Below are 21459 nucleotides of genomic sequence, written 5' to 3'. Positions count from 1 at the left end.
AAAAAATAATCTTTTGGAAATTGATCTTAATGCCTTTATTTAAAAAATGAGGAAAAATCCAACCTTTAAGGACACCAATTTTCTTTGTGAATGAATAATGTATCATAAATAAATAAATGTTCTTCTTTAAAATACAGGTTGCGTAAGTCAGGACACCCCTATGTTAAATTCCCATAGAGGCAGGCATTTTTTTATTTTTAAAGGCCAGTTATTTCATGGATCCATGATACTATGCATCCTGATAAAGTTCCCTTGGCCTTTGGAATTAAAAAAGCCCCACATCATCACATTCCCTTCACCATATCTAGAGATTGGCATGGTGCAATTTCATGTAGGCTAATAGCTGGTTTGATTTGCATTGAGAGATGATCTTATGGAAAGTGCCCCATGCCAATTTTTTTTCCATGTAAGTACATGTTACATGTTGAAGACACCTAATATAAAGTGTGACTGAATGTTCTACAGTAGTATGAATAGGTGTAGTATGAATGAAATCTGGACATGCTACATTGGTCATGTTGTCATTGTCATGTGACCTGCTAGTGTCAGTAGGGTCATTTCACTGCCTTTTACAAATCTTCACCCATGGATATATAGGATATATAGGATATATAGGATATAGGATAGTGAAGTTTCTATTGCATGTGCAGGCATTCTTTATTTATTTATTTACTCTTTTCAGAACAGGTTGTTAAGACCTCAAAAGGTCATAACAATGCAGTCTTGATCTTTGTCTCTGTCATAGCATATGGGCAGAGACAAGAAATTCATTCCACAACACGATTTAAGGCCATTTCACATTTCAGTCATATATATCAGTCTGCTTACTAACCAAAAGCATAGTCAACATCATCACACAGCTGGCTGAAGAATATCTTATAATCACAGGCACTGGAGATTTTGTAGGCTTTTTGTTGTCTATGAAGTGTGTTGATTTATGGTCAATTTAATTTGTCCTCTGTTCAGAGGTAAAGGTTAAGATGTAGAGGTTAAGGGTTATTGGGAGGCTTCAAAAAGTTTTCATTTGTAGTCTTTTCCGGGATGCATAGTATCTGTGATGAAAATGAAAATTATATTTCTGAAATCAAATGACTTGAGAAGTCAGTTAAAAAGCAATATGAGTGCAGAAAAACAATAACAACTTGCTTATTTGATATGGAAGGTGAAGTTGTCTCAATTAAGTAGTTGCGTTAATTACAAGTAAAAAAAATGTTCAATTTGTTGAACTCCTGGGTGAATGAAAGTGCTCAAGAAACCTACACCATTTGGCAATTTCTGAATAGCATCATCTGAGCCGTCTTCTCTCAAACTCAGTCATTGAGGCTGCTGTCAGGCTTTTTCAATTTTGTATAAAATAAAGAAATCAATAATTCTTTCAAGCTGGTTCAGGGAAAAATCACTAATATGTCATGTCAGTCTCTGATTGTGTTTATGTAGACCATGAGTGTTGATTTTATCCTCTTGCTAAGTCTTCTGTAAAAACAAGATTCCTTACTTTTGACAGGATAATTTAAAAGCCTGTATTTTAGACTTCTCGTCTAAGGCCTCAACAAACGACTCTTTATCAGCACTGACATTTTATACAGATTGCTTGTCAGAAGATCTTCTCAGTGTTGCTGAATCATTCCTTTCTTTTCAAACTGATGCAGCTAACCTGCTTGTTCTTTGCCACTGACAAACAAATTAGTGACCCTAGACACTGTACCAAGCATATAACATTAATATGACTTCTTTGTACATGTGTCACTGTACTGAAACTTTTGTTAAATAAATGTATTATAAGTGAGATAAATCACATACTATACGTTACATTATGCTGTGCTGTCTGCACCCCTTTGAATACAGTTAAAAAAGTTGGAATGATATAAACTGATCAGAATCTAACATCAGAATTACCCTTTTAATATTAGACTAAATAAACACATTACCAACACAATTGTAAAGGGCATTAATCTGATGTTTTTATTAAAATTAATGCACACATTCTAGATGTTTGAACAACTGAATTACCAAAATGTAATGAAAATGTAATGTCATTTCTAGTGATACTGAATGAAAGGTGCTGTGTCCAGTGTTAGCCACTTCACTATCATTTGTTAGACTAAATTGCATAACATTCAAAGTCACATTTGGGATATTCATACTTCACCGACCATAAAGGCATTTCAATAACAAAATATGTTGTATAAAGCAGCAAAGGGCCAACAGTATTGTTAGCTTTGCAGGGGTTTGAATGTCAACAAAGAAATGTCATAGCAACCAAATTGCACAAGGCTATGGATCTAGCATTTGGCGTACAGATATCAACAGATAGGAACATTTCTTGTTAGAAATGTTTCAAATTTTTCTAATTCTTGTTAGAAAAACAAGTTAGAAATTCAACACGAATCGGAATTCTATTGGACTTTTTCAAGTAGGAAGTTGGAATGAGAGGCAGATAGCTCCTCAAAGTCTTCTGATTTGCTAAATAATATCATCATCCCTAATAGCGTGATGTGGATAGGTGCCAAACTTCACTCGCATCCAATTCAAGGCACTGATGTACTGGCTCTGTAGCCATATACCTAAACTCACTACTTCAGACCTAAGTGCCCTCCGGAAGCTTGTGTTCTGCCTTGTGGAGCCATCTCAAAAAGGCACAAAATCACTTTCACAGACCTTTTCCCTGCTGTTGGAATGACCTGCCTAACTCAACCTGAGCTACTGAGTCTTTAGCCATTTTCATGAAACTGCTGAAGACACATCTCTTTCGGCAACACTTGACCCATTAATACTAACACTTACTATTCTATATATATATATATATATATATAAAAAAAAAAAAAAAAAATTAAAAAAAAAAAACATTGCTACAATGTTGTAGCAGTGTTAGACTTACTGGGACTGGTCACTGCACTTGCATATTGCAATTTTGCATATTGTTAGTATGATTGCTTCTATTCCTCTCCTCATTTGTAAGTTGCTTTAAATAAAAGCTTCTGCTAAAGATTAAATGTAAATGTACATGCTTTTTCACCATTTACAATCTAAGACAGTGTTTTCTGTCAAGTATTAGGGTTTCTGTGTGCTATTCCATAAAAATTATTTATAACACATTTATTGTTAGTGTTGTTTGTTGTGGTGTCACGGATCACAACACTCACTGATCGGATCAGCCAAAAAAGAACAAAATAAATAAATAAATGAATGAAATTGGGTTTGTGTGAGACAAATTAAACTTTGCTTCACATTTATTACATAATGAACAATTTAAGTACTTTGATACCACAGCAAAAACTCTGGGTAAGAAAGTTCAAACATTATTAAAGACAAATGAACAGACACCAATAATAACACAAATTAAAACATAGATAAATACTAAAGAACAGTTTTAAATAGTTAGGTCTAACAGTAGTCTTCATGTACAGAAATGTAATAATATAATTAAACTGCATGCATAGTGTTCACTCTTAAAAATAAATATAGAGATTAAAGTAGTGTTTTGTTTTGTTGTGTGACAATTACTTATTTTTAGGCTGCAGTCGGTAAATTCACAGAACCAATGCACGAATGCACGTCATAATACACGGAACCAATATGATGAAACACATCCGATTTCTTTCTCAACTTTACGTTCACTTAAAGACAGAACCGACAAGCGAATAAATCGAACAAAATCAATATCTCTTTTGCCTCTTCTTGCATTTGAATTGTGTAAAAACTCTTGATTGTTTTATGTTTGTGATGTGCTCTGGGAAGTTCAATAGTAATGGGCATATGATGCACCTGGACTTCCAGTCTTGCTTATTTACCATCACATACATGAGTAATGATTGAGCATTGTTGCTCTGCCGGTCAGGGGTGTGTTAGAACATGGTTCAAACGACAGAGTTGCAACCATTTTACTACGGTTTCAGGAAACAGTAGTGACTAGTTAATTTGTTGTACAGGAAACACACCCCTGGTCGGGATGCTTAGAGCCATAATGTTTACACTTTTTTTTTTGGTAAAACAACCTACAAATGGCTTACTTATGTGTCTGCATATTAAAGGGGTAGTACAAATGAAATGTTACCTACTTATGTCAAATTTCTTTTTTTCTATCGAACACAAAAGGCTGAATGACAGTCTCAATCCCCTCTCACTTTAATTGTATAGAGAAAAAAAATGCATTGAAAGCGAATGGTGACTGAGGCTGTCATTCTGCATAACATTTAATTTAGTGTTCCACCTATGAAAGAAAGACATAGGGGTTTGGTACATGAGGGGGAGTAAATGAGGACAACACTGTCTTTATTTTCTCTTTAAGATAGAATAGAAAAAAAAATATGCACCAATCACATTTAAAGACGGGACAGAATATAGATGAGAATAATGGCTCTTAATGGCCCATTTGAAAAAATTAAATTAAATACAAGGATGTTGATAATAGGGTTGTCTTAATTAAGCATGATTTTTTTTCTCCTTACAGCAATCTCTCCTTGAATCCAATTTTCTTTCTGTGCTCACATCAAATGAACATGCATCCTGTTTCCCCAGGCTTTGCACCTTACATGGCAGAACTTTCTAAATCTCACGTCTTATATTACACAAAATTATTTAATTACACCTTCATCGCCGCTCCTGCAATCAGCCTCACATACCTATAGCCATGGAAAAGAATTCAGAGCGATGGCTGACCTGCTTTGCTTCTTCTACTTCTTTTTAATATGATCATTCTGAGTCAGCCTCATTGTCCTCCGGGCTTTTTGGTCTGTGGTGTTTGTCATGACCTCTCCTTTATCCCTGTAGGTCATCAAGCTAGCTTTTGAAGAGTTTGACCTTGAGCGAGCATACGATACGTTAACAGTGGGTGACGGAGGGAAGATAGGTGATGCTCGAAGAGTGCTTTATGTGTGAGTAGAGAAAAAAGGTCTCTTATTTTAAACTATGAACATGCATGTGCTTCTTTTCACAAATGCCTCCATAGCTTCTCCTATATGCTCCATGAAATAACAGTTTATTATTTTATTTCAAGATCAACCACTACATCAAATAGTCTCTGGGTTTATGTCTAAGCTTTCATGGCTGCATATGAATACGTAAATGAAAGAATAAAATTAGATTTTGTGCCTCTATTCCAGTCTCACAGGATCCAGTGTGCCCGATTTGATTGTGAGCATGAGCAACCAGATGTGGCTTCATTTGCAGTCCGATGATACGATCGGATCACAAGGTTTTAAGGCTGTATATGAAGGTATGTCATTGTAATGTTTGGAAATCATGCACACCTGCTGCTTTTCTCTTTTAAATGGTCATTTCCTTTAAGAGTGATGAAACAGGACTGTAAACGTTCACCCTTTTCGTATTTTCCAAGAATTTAAGTGTGTTATTTATTCTTGTTTACAGTGAAAATGTTTGACTTGGTGACTTTCGGTTGTTAAAGCGTGGCAGTTTCTAAACGGTATGCAAATCGAAGGCAAGTGGAACAGCGTATGTGCTGTACCGAAATGTTTGAAAAGCTTGCGTAAAATATTCTACCTGCCGTTTACCCTGCAGAAGAATAGCATCAAAGCAAGTCAGATATGAGAATACATTGAGGCATGTATTTACATTTGCACAGATAAACTGATAAAATTTGCTACAACAACAGCCATTTCTTATGCTATCAATTGACACAAGTAAACATTTTGCTGAAGATCTGAATGTTATGTGGATAGCAGATGAACCCAAGCGCAGACGGTAGACAATCACACAACGTTTATTATAACAGAAAACAGGGGAAAACATAACCCACAAGGGGGCAAAACAAAGGCAATACGAATGAGGGATAACTAAACTAGATTACACTTGATGAAAACTAGACTATTAACAAACAGCAAATACAAGATCAAGACTTATACAATACGTTCTTCTTAGACAAGATACTCACGGGTAGAATCTCACAAAGTGTGACACACAATGAGAAACAATGAACCGGCACAGGACAGCAAACACAAGGGGATTAAATAGGGGAACACTAATGACGAGGACAGGTGAAACCGACTAGACAATAATGACAAGACAAGGATAACAAGGGGGCGGCGTTACGTAACAAGACAACACAAGCACATGGCCGAACACTAAGCCATGTGCTTGCACACAAAACATGATTCTGTCATGATCCTGCCTCGCGACTAGGGAAAATCAAGGGCAAGAGAGCAGAATCATGACACTGAACTCTTGACGGTGTGGTGAAATGTATTCTATTTAACATCCTGTTATGATTTAATATATACAGTATTACTGAATTATATTATCAGCTAATGAAAATGTTTCTATTTTGAATTCATTTCTAATTTAATACATTGTTTTCAATAATATCATCAGTATGATGATTTGAAATAAATAAATGTAAAAAAAAAAAAAAATCAAGAATTTCTTAGAATTTGGTGTGAATTTTGCTTTAATTTTCACTCAAAGCTCCTCAGGTTTGTGCTAAACCTGATCATGTTTTGAGTAGCATGATTCAAAGTGTCAAGTGTTTCAAAAATCTGAGCTTTAGAACAAAGGAATTCACATGATCAATGTCACCAGTTAGACCTATAGAACACAGTATTTATAATTCATTGTCATAACTTGTGTTTTGTTTCACAAAACGTTTCTGTTTTCTGTTTCACATTTTTCTAAAGTTTAGTTTATTTTCTGATTTAAATTGCATATATAATTGTTTTACTATGTAGTAGATTTCCTTAAATATAATGAGACAACTTTCATTCAATTTAACATGATTAGTAGTCTTTTTGTTTTGTGTTTATTTGTATTTGTCTTTTGTTTATTTGTGTTTATATTTAGTTTCTTCCTTTTTTTACCCCCTAACTTGTTTTTCCAAAGCGTGCTGTTTAATACCTTGAAATAGAGTTTTTCCCTAGCCAATCTTCACTCTGAACTGTAACCTCACAATTGAGCAATTCTCACTGTCTGGATAGCCCAGCACAATGACACAAACCCAATTAACTTTGTGTAAACCCAATTTCACACTTGTGCTTCTAGTCACGTTGTCATGTTTGACAACATTTCCACCGGGACACACTCGTGGGATACTTTGTTTGAGGCTGTGTAGATGTCAAATTTCATACGTTAATTTAAAAGTCCTTAGATTGGCAAAGGATTGTTTTCCCCTCAACAGAAATGTTAAATTGTACAGAAACTGGGGTCACCAACAATGAGCTTCTTCAGATAGATCAAAGCCTCATTTCATAGTGGATGATTAAACCCAAACCTCTAAAGAGTTAAATGAATAGTATACCCAAAATGAAAATTAGTCATTATTTACATGTTTCATTCCAAACCGATAAACGTCCTGGTTGTGTATGCAACCCTCAGTTCCCTGGAGGAGGGAACGGAGGACGAAGTTGACGTCGACTGAATGGGGATCACGCTAGGAAGCCAATTGTCTTCGAGTACTATTGAACGAGCCAATGTAACTGGCGTGTGTGATTTACATCACACACTCCGGCCCCGCACCGCGGGTATAAATACAGAAGCGGATGCACGCACTAGTTGCTTTTCGCTGAGGAGCCGAGCGTAACTCGGAGTCAGCGGTGGTCCAGCGGTAGTGGCAAGGGGACTACGTCCTCTGTTCCCTCTTTCAGGGAACGGTGGGTTGCATACGCAACCAGGACGTTCCCTTTCAGTCGATAACTCTGCCACCTTCCAGTGCCTAGACAAAAGCCTCTTGATGCCCCAGCAATTTAAGGCAGGGAAGGACAGGGCTTAGGCCAGGGAAGTCACTGCTGTTCCTACAGGACCACTGGGAAGCGTTCACTGTACAAGGAAGGATGGGACACTGCGGAAGCCACATTCTGGCCAAAGGGAGGTAACGTGGAGAAAACACATATAAACTGGGGGGATGACCTGCAGTACAACATATGGAATGTGACAGGGGGGAGACTCACCGGGCAGTGACGGCAAAGCAGACTCTGCCGAGGGAAGACACGGGCTCGCCGCAGGGAGCCTTACTGTGGAAAAATACACATATGGGATCACCGTAGGGATCGCAACATATGGACCCAGCCTAACACAGGTTCCACAAGCTTACGAGTGGTAGGCCTAACACTGGGCGTTCTGCCACGTCCGATGTCGGAGGGGTGCGGAGGAACTCAACAGGGTTCGGTAAAGAGAACTATACTGGAGCAGAATGGAGGAGGGGGGGAGAATCCGTAGAAGGGGAATGGTGCAGCAAGTCTACACTTTGAACCGGGCGCACGGTGAAACTGGCTTCATGAGAAGGGAGCCCACGGGAAGCAGAGGTTCAAGTATAGGTGTCGCCCAGCCCCCAACTTTAAAATATCTGTCAGTGAAGCACTCTGTGTCAACGCCTAGGCGGAGCACACACTCATTTAAGGAGGAGCTCAACACCTAAGTGGACATGAGCAGCTCAAAATTTTCACCAAGATGAAGGCAGCCACCATTCAGTGGGCCAACTTCGCTTGGAAACAGCCTCACCTCTCTGCTGACTTCCTTAACAGATAAGAGCTGGTGTGAGGTTCTAAGGCTTGCGTTCTGTGCACGTTACCCGCAATGAAGCGGACGGACAAAGAAAGCCAGGGCTGGGTCTGCCTCCTCCGGGGCAGCGCTTGCAGGCTCACCATCTAGTCCTATTTAAGGGAGAGGTAGGAGCCTTGGGCACATATCCAGGCCGGGGTCTCAGTTTGTGAGAGTCAGCCGGCCTGAATTCCAGGCACAACTCGTTGACCGAAAGCGAGCAAGTCCCTACCCTCTAGTAGAGACCAGGCGAGCAGGAGAACTGTTTTAAAAACATATTTTTTAACTCACTGCCTGCAGTGGCTCAGGGGTGGTCTCTGATTGCAGTAGCACCAGAGATAGGGCCCAAGAGGATAAAGAGGGGGCAAGGCAATTCCCTTGCCCCTCAGGAACCCGACGATCAGACGTGCTTCCCATGCTTCAGCATCATGATGTGCGTCAAGAAAAAAGAGGAAAAATCATTTTGAGGGTGAAGGAAACAGTCTACTCCAACCCATCTTGCAGGAAAGAGAGCACTGAATGACCGAACACTCTCAGGATCTCCTCACGGAGAGAAGACTCACTCAACGAATACATTCATCTTCTTTGGCATAAGCACAACTCCTATTTTAAGGGGTGTTCGCAGAAGTGATGGTAACTACCACATGTTCCTATGGTAGCTACCTGAACCTCCGCGTCCAGTTAGGTCCGGCCTGGAATCTCTCCAGTCTGAACGCGGGTGCCATATGCCCCGTCCCTGAAATGTATACAGGGGAAGTCAGGAGGGCTGTCAAGGGGAGCTAGGTCTGGGTGTGCCAATAAGGGACAACTGTCAAGGCCTGCTCCACTCCTGACCTAGCACCATAGGTGCAAGCTGCATGCGTGCACAAGACAGGAGCACTGCTCAACACTACATGTGAAGATCACTGAGCTTCAGGAGCAACTCTGCTCAACACCTGAGTGTGAAGAAATTCACTGAGCTTCAGGAGCATCTATGCTCAACATCTGAGTGTGATGAATTTCACTGAGCTTCAGGAGCATTTCTGCTCAACATGTGAGTGTGATGAAAATCTTGAGCAGGCACCAAACAACAATGAATCGTATAACCGCTTTTTTAGAAGGCTCACTGGGGAACTCATTTCTGCTGAGCCCCGGGTCCAGCTGAGTCAGTGTCTATCTAAGAGTTGTCCGCTCAGACAGAAATAACACAACTGGCAGAGGTAGGACTCAGGAGAGGCAAACAGATGTAACTGTGCGGCCCAGAAGTGGTCCCTGCCCAGCTGGACCGCCAGGGGATAGAGTCTCCACTCTCTCTGGCCATAGCTGTCGTGAGGCTCGTTGGCGGCACAGTTGAGCAGGCTGGAAGAACTACTGGAATGAAGGGACCTCAGAAGCTTCTGACTCCAAGGAGGAGGTGACGGGCGAGTTGTGACATGCGAGGGAAGCTTAGCGCAACAGTCGTGATGTTCAGACCAGTACCAGCTCGCTTAGCAGCTCAAAGTGAAGTGAACTGCAACAATTTGAGGCACGAGTGCCAATGCAATTTCGGAGGTCGCCCAGGTGGATTGGCCCGGAGAAACAAAAGGTCTGTTCACGGACAGAGGGTTTGGCGGCAGGCCGGGGTGATCTGCTGTCACGCAGGGTGTGCCGCTCTGCCACGGTCACCTCGGGACTTGATCATGAAGCTAGTGCTGAAGCAGTCTTCATATGGAGGAAGCCAAGCGGCTGCGTCTGCCATATGCCCCATGAGCCTCTGAAAGTTATTTCAGTGGGACCCTTTCTCACTTCTGTATAGCACCAGCCTCTTTTCTTGAAGAGACATGTTGGACCGAGTCCTTCTCCAAACCTAAAAATATATACTTAACCCATGGGTGAGATTACTCTGTCCCAGTTGACCTGAAGACCCAACCGGCTATGGAGCATTCGAAGGGTAGGACCTTGTACTGATACTTAGCACCATTGAATGCAAGAACACAGAATGATCTGTGGAGCAGAGGGATCGAGATATGAAGTACTGTCCTTCAGGTCGAACGCCACAGGCCAACCTTGGGGACGGAGCATTTGGAAATGCATCTGTGTTAACAACTTGAACGGAGGCTTTCGAAAAAGGGCCCGTTTCAATTGACACAGGTCCAAGATGGTCATGACCCACCACTCTAGGGTACAATGAAATACGGGTTTATAGAAATCGGTCTTCATATCAGCTGGAAGAAGAGGCTACATCGCGTCCTTCGCCAGTAGGACTGCGACGTGAGCACACAGGACAGGAGCAATCAGCTGCCGTGCTGGCAAACAAGAGGGGGCTGAGGGGTGCAAGGCTTTACAGGCTTGCACACCGCCAGACTTGCCCTCTTGGGACCTAGGAACAGAGGAACTTGCTCTTTCTGTGAAGTGTGGGTACCGCTTGCTCCACTTCTTTTGGGAGCTAGCGGTGGAAAAGATACACACACAAACGAAGACTCCACCGGGCCCTCACCCGGGCAGAGAGATTGGATCAGTGACCAACTCCAAGAGCGTCCTCCTCCATCCCAGGGCGGGCCGCTCCGGAATGCTTTCACTGTCGCTTGCCACCTGGCTTGGCAGAAACTGGAGCGGTCTGGGCGTCCCTACTGCGGCCGGCTCCATGCTGAGGCCTGGCTGGTCCGCTGGGGCAGGATTTGCTGGATAGCCTCAGGTGGCAGAGAACTGTTGGACGTAGATCTCCGCCATGTCGCCGACCTGCCCAACATGGAAAACTGGGGAGATCAGGGACCCCCTGATCGAACCTTGTCCGTATCCGCCATATCAACCAGACTGAGCCAATGATGGCGCTCCTGGACCACTAAGGTGGACATCGCCAGACCGATCGCGCACGCCACAACACTTATGCCCCAGAGGGCAAGGTCGGATGTAGTGCGGTGCTCACCTATTAGCGCAAGGTCTGGGCTACCCTCGTGCTTGTCCATGGGTGCTGTGGCCTGACAGACCTGTTGCAGCACAATGGCACGCAAGAGGCGGCTTGCCCATAGGCTTTGTAAACTCTGTCCGTTGGAACGGACGAGAACTCACAGGCCTTAGGGGGGGACGAGGATCCTTGCAAGCCTTGCAATCCTTTACCGCTCCTCCATCAAGAGTAGTTAGGGGGAAAAGCTATTCAGGCAGTTTCTGGCAGAGAAAGGTGCCGTCCACAACCTGATAACTCCATGCACTTCGGGAAAGAAAAGCACTGGGGGGGCGAGCTGACGGCATCCGGGGGTGGGGCATGGTAATGGGGACTCACGCTTCGCAGACGAAGCCGAGTCTCGATCTCAACACCACAACAGTCATATTCCCGGAATGAGGACATGAGCCGTCCACAAAAGTTGCCTTGGCGTACTAAACACATATATATATATATATATATATATATATATATATATATATATATATATATATATATATATATATACATAAATATATACACATAAATATATAGCTCAAACACGTAATGCAACAATTGTGACCATCAGAGAGGAAAAGGGAACGAACACATCCAGAAACGCACAGGTGGAATGACATATTGAAAAAGACGTAAACGTACCCGTGTTGCTCTTTCAGGAAATAGGACCCATCACCAGTGCCGGAGCACACAGGGGAATAACCACGGCAACACTGAACAGTGAACTGAAACAGTGAAGCACTCACTTTTCCGCCCTCTAACCAGCCGTCAACACACACAAACCTTTAGAATTTGTTGCTGTTAAAACAGCAGTTAAGAGCTCAAATCTCGCGATCACCGCTGCACTAACGATGTAGAAACCACCAGCACTGGGAGAGTCTTCCAAAAGAACACAAACACACTCGCTCGTTGTAAACAACAGCACTCTTCAGAGACATCAAACAATCGGCTCCGAAGCGAAAGGCAACTAGTGCGTGCATCCACTTCCGTATTTATACCCGCGCCGCGGGGGCGGAGTGTGTAAATCATGCACACCAATTACATTGGCTCGGTAGTACTCGAAGACAATTGGCTCCCTAGCGTGATCCCCATTCAGACGTTCGACGTCGTCTGAATGGGGATCACGCTAGGGAGCCGCCAATGCCAATATGTCCGACGTTATCGACTGAAAGGGAACTGGAATTCAGTCATTGCACATTGACAAATTTATATCTTCCCCTCCAATGCAACTCTCATTTTTTTATTTTTTTGTGTAAATAATTTCTAATTGTCAGTATTTAATAATTTTAATTTCCTTTCTCGTCCCCTCACAAAACTATTGCATGGCTTCAGAAAACTGTCACATTTGGTCTGTGGTTAAGTTCAGTTTGAATTGGACTTTGAGTGGGTTTTGCACTATTTTCTGTTCCGTTTCCTTTGTTTGCATTAGTTTCTATGGTGATTCGTTGTTTAAATCATTTGCAACACCTGTTTCTTGTTAACTTGATTGGTCTGCCTTTGTTTTTGTTCTTTGTCGGATCTCTGTTCGCTGTGTTTGTGTAGTCTGTGATTTCGAGAAGCTTTTTTTCTGAGTTTGTTTTTAGTAATGAACTACTGTTTGCGATTAGATTCAGCATTTAATTTCATTCATGCCTCAACCGCTGCTAACAAAAACATGTTAATTTTGTCTGGTGTCAGAACTTGAACTTTAGTTTTTACAGCCATTTAACGGTTTTGGTTGTTGCCATAGACAATGCTCCTGGAGGTCCACAGGCTCTAACACTATTTGCAGGTGAAGAAAATATCCATGATTGAAATAACCATCAAAATCCCTCCATTTCATCGATTTTAAATAAGAAAATGCTTGAGTAATTACCAAAGAACCCAAACACAACTGAGCTTTGAAAAACTATTTTACACTTAATTGCACAGAAAATTTCAGAAAAGTGCTTTTCCATTTATTCTATTGTGCTATTTCACGTCATTTATTAGTCGCTGTTGCCAGTGTCTAAGGTACACAATGACTTTTCCTGCCAAATTTGACATTTTTGTCAATAGGACACATAATAGATTTGTTTGGTCTAGAGCTTAGGGCAGGTAAACACATTAGCTTAATGGTGTGTTAACAGACCCCATACAAAAATATATGTGAATGTTTAACGGAGCATTTCTATAGCTGTTAATGTTCCCAGTTGCCTTTTTGTGCGTTATTTAACATTGTTCCTTGTAAGAGCTTTTTGGTCCTTCTTGGTGACCATGACCTTCTTGGTCATGATGAGTTGGCAGCCCTAACACGATAGCCTACCATTCTTGTGGGTTCTTGAACTAATTCCAAATGTATTAGGCATGCTCTTAACACCTTGTAGAGGTTGTGGATTTGCCGCAATTGGGAAATTCATCCACTGTAGATTATCGTCTGGCTGGGTCAATAGTGCACTTGCTGCTTAGCTGACACCATAGTTGTGAACATTAAAATGAACTCTTCCCTGAGCATCATTTGTTTGTTACTGTTGTCTTATACTGCGTTTCCAAACACTTCCTTGAGATATACCGCCTTATCTTAGTAGTTCTCACTACTCAAAAATGTGCTGAAGGTCTGGTCTGATAGCACAAAGAAAAAAGAAGAAAAAAAAGAACGGCAAAAAACAATTTTAAATGCAAATAATAAAAATGCAACAAACAATAATCATATTAGGATAATAACATACATAGGTTAATCAACTTTTAAATGGAAGGAGAAAATATTACTATTGTTATGTTAAAGAAATTAGGAAAATACCAAATGCACAGCTCAATTGACATTCTAGAGACATTTAGAAATTAAAACTGTCAATAATCAAACTACAAGCAATAGCACAAATAAACACAATAGAACAAAGATGCTAATTAAATAAGCAGTGCTTTTCAGGTTTTACAGATAGATCTAACAGTAGTTAGATACAGATTAGGTACAGAGATTGAATAAGTTTGCCTAATCAACTGGAAAATAACACTGCATAGTCATCACTGTATAAACTAAATGAATACTTATTACATTTACAAAAGTTATTCAGTCAAGAGCAGAGAGTATATTTTTGTTTTTGCAGTGAGTCTTTGTTGTTTGATTAACATTAAAAACAGACAGCAGAATCAGAATCAGAATCAGAATAAATTTTATTGCCAAGTAGTGTTGTGCACATACAATGCATTTGCTTTGGTAATAAGGTGTTACCGAGGCTGCTATATTCAGCGCCAACTTGAGAAAAAATACAGCATGACATGAGGAGAGGTGAGGAGAAAAAAGGCAACCCCCAGACTATGCTCCTGTAAGGAGTACAGTCTGGGAACAGGAAAAAAACACCTCAGCAGGAATATTATTAATATTTTGTGTGAAATTGTCCGTTTAAGCATAAGAATATGTGAAAGAGGATGTATTTAGTATTCACGTGCTTCAGATATGCAGTTTGCACACACAACACTTCTCACACAGCGCAAGCAAATTCTCTTCCACGTCTTCTTGCGCTTGAATGTTTAAATTGGCAAGGCTTAAAAAACGTGTGCAAATAAAAAAACTTTAAACTTTCGTGATGACGCAGCACTGGTCCGATCTGGACAGAGACAATTCAGTCAACAAGCCATGTATGTGCTCTGCATTTTTTTAGTCACCTCTCGTGAAATTTGGTTGCATATGCGGTTTGCATAACCAAAGAATTTCTGCACAAACTGTCAGAAACCGTCTCAGGGAAGCTCATCTGCATGCTCGCCGTCTTCATCGGGGTCTCGACCTGACTGCAGTTCGTCGTCGTAACCGAAATCAGTGGGCAAATGCTCACATTTGATGGCGTCTGCCACTTTGGAGAGGTGTTCTCTTCACAGATGAATCCCTGTTTTCACTGTACAGGGCAGATGGCAGACAGCGTGTATGGCGTCGTGTGGGTGAGCGGTTTGCTGATGTCAACGTTGTGGATCAAGTGGCCCATGGTGGTGGTGGGGTTATGGTATGGGCAGGCGTATGTTATGGACAACAAAGGTGGTATTTTATTGGTATACAGGTGCATTTTATTGATGGCATTTTGAATGCACAGAGATACCGTGACGAGATCCTGAGGCCCATTGTTGTGCCGTTCATCCACGACCATCACCTCATGTTGCAGCATGATAATGCACGGCCCCATGTTGCAAAGATCTGTACACAATTCCTGGAAGCTGAAAACATCCCAGTTCTTGCATGGCCAGCATACTCACCGGACATGTCACCCATTGAGCATGTTTGGGATGCTCTGGATCGGCATATACAACAGCATGTTCCAGGTCCTGCCAATATCCAGCAACTTCGCACAGCCATTGAACATTCATCAGCCAACATTCCACAGGCCACAATCAACAACTTGATCAACTCTATGCGAAGGACATGTGTTACACTGTGTGAGGCAAATACTGACTGGTTTTCGGAGCCCCCTCAATACAATAAAACTGCACATTTTAGAGTGGCCTTTTATTGTGGCCAGCTTAAGGCACACCTGTGTAATAATCATGCTGTCTAATCAGCATCTTGATATGCCACAGCTGTGAGGTGTATGGATTATCTCGGCAAATGAGAAGTGCTCACTAAAACAGATTTAGACTAGATTTAGAGATTTGTGAACAATATTTGAGAGAAATAGACCTTTTGTGTACATAAAAAAAGTCTCATGAAAAATGGGGGCAAAAACAAAAGTGTTGCGTTTATAATTTTGTTCAGTGTATATTGTGGCGGAAGGAGCAAACGACAGTGGGAGTTGTGTCAGGCCTCGGAGAGGCATTTATTAAATTAAATAAACATAAAATGTCCAAAACAGGGGGAAATAAAGTGTTAAAATAAAAGAGTATCTGGTGTCCTCGTAGTGTCAGGGAATTGTGAAGGACGGGTAGTGAAGAGATGGGATGGGTCCAGGTAAGGGGGTTGGTGCCCGGCGGTCGCACGCGCTTTTCTCTCTGGTCTGAGGCGTAAGGGGCAGCAGCTTAGGCATCGTGGCTTGTCCTCTTTATCCATGACAACTTGTGGAGAATAGCGGCCCGACATCCTAGCCAGTCAGCGGCATCACGCATTGTTCTCCGTTCGGACCGCGGGTCCGGCGACTCACAGGTCCGTCGGCGCGGGAATCCCTCCACTGCACAGGTAAGAGGACGATCTCTCGAGGAGAGGCGCGCTCAGCATTTAACAGCGGCAGTGATGAGGCTTCATTCTCGACAGATGTGCCTCACCACACGCCGCCAATTATCCTCTTCAGTGTCCCTCCTCTCCAATCACACCCACTCCAGTCAGGAACCTGGCGAAGGGCGGCGAATTAAGGGACGGGGTGGCTCTGATTATCAGGGAAAGGCAGTCGATCCATTTCAATATATATATTATATATATATATATATATATATATATATATATATATATAGGTCCTTCTCAAAAAATCAGCATATTGTGATAAAGTTCATTATTTTCCATAATGTAATGATAAAATTAAACTTTCATATATTTTAGATTCATTGGACACCAACTGAAATATTTCAGGTCTTTTATTGTTTTAATACTGATGATTTTGGCATACAGCTCATGAAAACCCAAAATTCCTATCTCAAAAAAGTAGCATATTTCATCCGACCAATAAAAGAAGTGTTTTTAATACAAAAAAAGTCAACCTTCAAATAATTATGTTCAGTTATGCACTCAATACTTGGTCGGGGATCCTTTTGCAGAAATGACTGCTTCAATGCGGCGTGGCATGGAGGCAATCAGCCTGTGGCACTGCTGAGGTGTTATGGAGGCCCAGGATGCTTTAATAGCGGCCTTAAGCTCATCCAGAGTGTTGGGTCATGCGTCTCTCAACTATCTCTTCAGAATATTTCACAGATTCTCTATGGGGTTCAGGTCAGGAGAGTTGGCAGGCCAATTGAGCACAGTAATACCATGGTCAGTAAACCATTTACCAGTGGTTTTGGCACTGTGAGCAGGTGCCAGGTCATGCTGAAAAATGAAATCTTCATCTCCATAAAGCTTTTCAGCAGATGGAAGAATGAAGTGCTCCAAAATCTCCTGATAACTAGTTGCATTGACCCTGCCCTTGATAAAACACAGTGGACCAACACCAGCAGCTGACATGGCACCCCAGACCATCACTGACTGTGGGTACTTGGCACTGGACTTCAGGCATTTTGCCTTTTCCTTCTCCCCAGTCTTCCTCCAGACTCTGGTACCTTGATTTCCGAATGACATGCAAAATTTGCTTTCATCCGAAAAAAGTACTTTGGACCACTGAGCAACAGTCCAGTGCTGCTTCTCTGTAGCCCAGGTCAGGCGCTTCTGCCGCTGTTTCTGTTTCAAAAGTGGCTTGACCTGGGGAATGCGGCACCTGTAGCCCATTTCCTGCACACGCCTGTGCACGGTGGCTCTGGATGTTTCTACTCCAGACTCAGTCCACTGCTTCCGCAGGTCCCCCAAGGTCTGGAATCGGTCCTTCTCCACAATCTTCCTCAGGGTCCGGTCACCTCTTCTCGTTGTGTAGCGTTTTTTGCCACACTTTTTCCTTCCCACAGACTTCCCAATGAGGTGCCTTGATACAGCACTCTGGGAACAGCCTATTTGTTCAGAAATTTCTTTCTGTGTCTTACCCTCTTGCTTGAGGGTGTCAATGATGGCCTTCTGGACAGCAGTCAGGTCGGCAGTCTTACCCATGATTGCGGTTTTGAGTAATGAAACAGGCTGGGAGTTTTTAAAAGCCTCAGGAATCTTTTGCAGGTGTTTAGAGTTAATTAGTTGATTCAGATGATTAGGTTAATAGCTCGTTTAGAGACCCTTTTCATGATATGCTAATTTTTTGAGATAGGAATTTCAAAGTTTTCATGAGCTGTATGCCAAAATCATCATTATTAAAACAATAAAAGACCTGAAATATTTCAGTTGGTGTGCAAGGAATCTAAAATATATGAAAGTTTAATTTTTATCATTACATTATGGAAAATAATGAACTTTATCACAATATGCTAATTTTTTGAGAAGGACCTGTATATATATATATATATATATATATATATATATATATACACATATATATATATATATATATATATATATATATATATATATATATATACACATATATATATATATATATATATATATATATATTAGTGCTGTGCGTTAAACGCGTTATTAACGGCGTTAACGCAAACACATTTTAACGGCGTCAATTTTTTTATCGCGAGATTAACGCTCTTTTTGGCCTAGCAAACAACACCACACCGGATAGCTAGACGGAAACAAAACAACAGGCACGCCGCACGTACTTGTTTGGGCTTGCGCGCCGGCCAAAGAGTAGTAGGCTGACGGTACGTTTTGAGTGGATGGCGTGAGCGCGAGACGCCGATCTAGAGACGTGCACTCTCAACGCAATAGAGTGCGGCGCGGGACTAGATTTGATGGCCGAGTGCGAGGGCGGGCTCGAGCGGTACTCACTCTGTGTGCGGATACGGGAGAATAAAACGATTCGCGGGACTCCCGCAAACTAGAAATATCTATGAATAAAACATAAAAACTAATACATTTTTATTCATATGTTGCAGAAAAGCAACAAGAACAACTAAAACAAAATAGAAACGATTTACAGGCCAGAGTTTCTTTTTATAACATGTTTGCAGCGTTGAGGGATGTAGCCAATCACAGACATATGAAGAAGCATCAGAAGCATTTAAAATAGACTCCCCTCACCGCTCAAAACAGACTTTTTGTTCAGTGCTGAATTCTGTAAGCTGGCAAATCCTCAAATTATAACAAACAAAGTGTATATATTATGAAAGATGCATTGTGCAGTCAGCTTCACTGATAATAACAGATGTGTGAGATTGCGATGAACTAATGTCAGCTTTTTAGGAATTATTAAGGGAGCGCACTTTGCGCGCATTCAGTCATGCCAAACCATGCACTCAGTAGCCTGCTTGCTTTTATGTTATAACAGTGGTTTGTGTGTTAATGCTTTAATAACAAATAATTTATCAGGAGCATTTATGCTGATGTGTATGGTGGCGACACGTAGGCGAAAGTATTTGGAGGTAGCCTACAAAAAAAAGAGTGTATTTGGGGGCGGGAGCGGGACAAAAATGTTGCGGGCGGGAGAAAGTAACATAGAAAATAGTTGAGAACGTCAGTTATAACGACCCACGTATGAAAAAAATTGACCGGTTTAAATCGGGCTTGTGCTCATAATTACAGTTTATGTGTCGGGCCGGGCTCGGACACAATGCGCACGGGCTCGGGTCGGGCTTGATTTTTTTGGGCCCGATCTAAGCTCTACAATGGATGACTTCAGACAGAAGCACATGGATACCACAGCTAAGAACAAACTTAATGCTGATCCACTTTTCCTTGATAAGAGCATTAAAATTAGAAAAAATGAGACAAATAGAAATCAAGAGACATTTAGATTAGATAAAAATGTGCGATTAATCGCGAGTTAACTATGGCATTAATGCGATTAATCGCGATTAAATATTTTAATCGTTTGACAGCACTAATATATATATATATATATATATATATATATATATATATATATATATATATATATATATATATATATATATAGGTTTTACTCTAACCTGCAATTTTCTCTGGTTTCAAAACACACCACCCTGGATATAACTTGCCATGGTAACATAACCTCGAATATACTCCTGCGACCCAACAGCTAATGCCAGCACTTTGCCTTGCAACTTACATAGAATGAATTGACAACTGAGCACAGGTATTTCAGTCATGTTGGATGCGTCAATGTTACATTTGCATAGGCCATAGCATTTGAATTCATGATTGCTTGACTGCAAAGTTAAAATCTTAAACAGAACAGTTAAAATAACGTGATTAACCAGTTAATGGTAATTTCAAATAAGCGTTTCTGTTCAGAACGTTTAAGCTTGATTTAATTTTTGTTTATGTTCCTGTAAATGTTGTTCGTTTCCGATTTTTGTTTTTGTTTCTTGAACCTGTTTGAGCCCTGTTGTCGGATGTATGCAGTTCATGTTAATATTTATACATTTCAGTAAGGACCTTTTGTTTACTCTTGCACAATTAGTAAGTGGTACATTGTTGAGTCGGCACTTGATGCGCAAGGTAAAATTCAAGTTCTAGAGCAAAATCACTGCATTAGACTCATCATATAGCATCTCAGAACAACATCCATAGTAATAACCAGACTGAAAACAACCTATTTAAATAAAATAAATCATGTACCCTTTTTTTTTCCACAGAAATTGAGAAAGGTGGCTGTGGAGACCCAGGCATCCCTGCATATGGAAAGCGAACTGGAGACCGGTTTTTACATGGTGATGTGCTGACCTTTGAGTGTCAGGCTGCTTTTGAATTGGTTGGCGAGAGGACAATATCATGCCAGCAAAATAACCAGTGGTCTGGAAACAAACCCAGCTGCGTCTGTAAGAATCTTTTTCTGAAATGCATGGTTATAATTAACATTTTGCCATTTAGAATGATTAATGTATTGTCACTGTAAAAACATGACATCTAGATTAGGGACATATATAAAGTCGAATGGCAACCGTCCATGCTGGCAATTCCCAGGTTTGCTGTATGAGAGGTCAATTATCATATTTCTGTTTCTGGAACATGTTACTGTTCCTCTTCCTCATTCTAGAGGGAATGCAATAAAAACGGTGTTTGGATGTATGCCTGATCTACAAACATATTATATAATATCTATCAATCTATAATAATTTAAATTTACGTTTAAATAAGGTGTTTGTCACTGAAAAGAAAAGAAAATCTTTATTTTACTGACTTTAAAGTTGATTTAAATTCACATGGTGTCACACTGTACCAGTTATTGCACTTACAAATATAGGCACTGTAGTGAAATCACCCCACAATCTGAGATAATCCTGTCTAAAGTGGTATTTTTTTCTTAAGTACAGCGATAAGAGGAAGCAGTGCCTCGTTAATGTGTTTTGTTGTTAAAATGAAAACCTTTTGAATGGATGTTTTGTTTTTGTTTTCTGTTTTCCTGACAAAGCTCATATTTTGGACCAATTCTTTGACATGTCATCATTTCTGCACCATGCAAAGAACTCATTATCATGGTCTA

General features: G+C 41.0%; 1 protein-coding gene across 1 annotated transcript in view; it reads left to right on the top strand.

The window, feature by feature from the left end:
* The window catches only part of csmd1b (CUB and Sushi multiple domains 1b), a 325939-nt gene that overhangs the window by 60682 nt on the left and 243798 nt on the right, over window positions 1–21459 (top strand). The window contains exons 9-11 of the mRNA XM_077218011.1: window positions 4771–4874; window positions 5103–5215; window positions 20612–20794. Of these exons, the coding sequence (XP_077074126.1) occupies window positions 4771–4874; window positions 5103–5215; window positions 20612–20794 (400 nt within the window). The remainder of the gene's footprint in view (window positions 1–4770; window positions 4875–5102; window positions 5216–20611; window positions 20795–21459) is intronic.

The sequence above is a fragment of the Siphateles boraxobius genome, unplaced genomic scaffold (assembly GCF_051911475.1).
Source record: "Siphateles boraxobius isolate OS27281-9 unplaced genomic scaffold, OSU_SipBor_1 12, whole genome shotgun sequence".
Lineage (NCBI taxonomy): Eukaryota > Metazoa > Chordata > Actinopteri > Cypriniformes > Leuciscidae > Siphateles > Siphateles boraxobius.
Note: the sequence above shows the minus strand (reverse complement) of the source record. Positions and strands in the feature narration are given on the sequence as shown.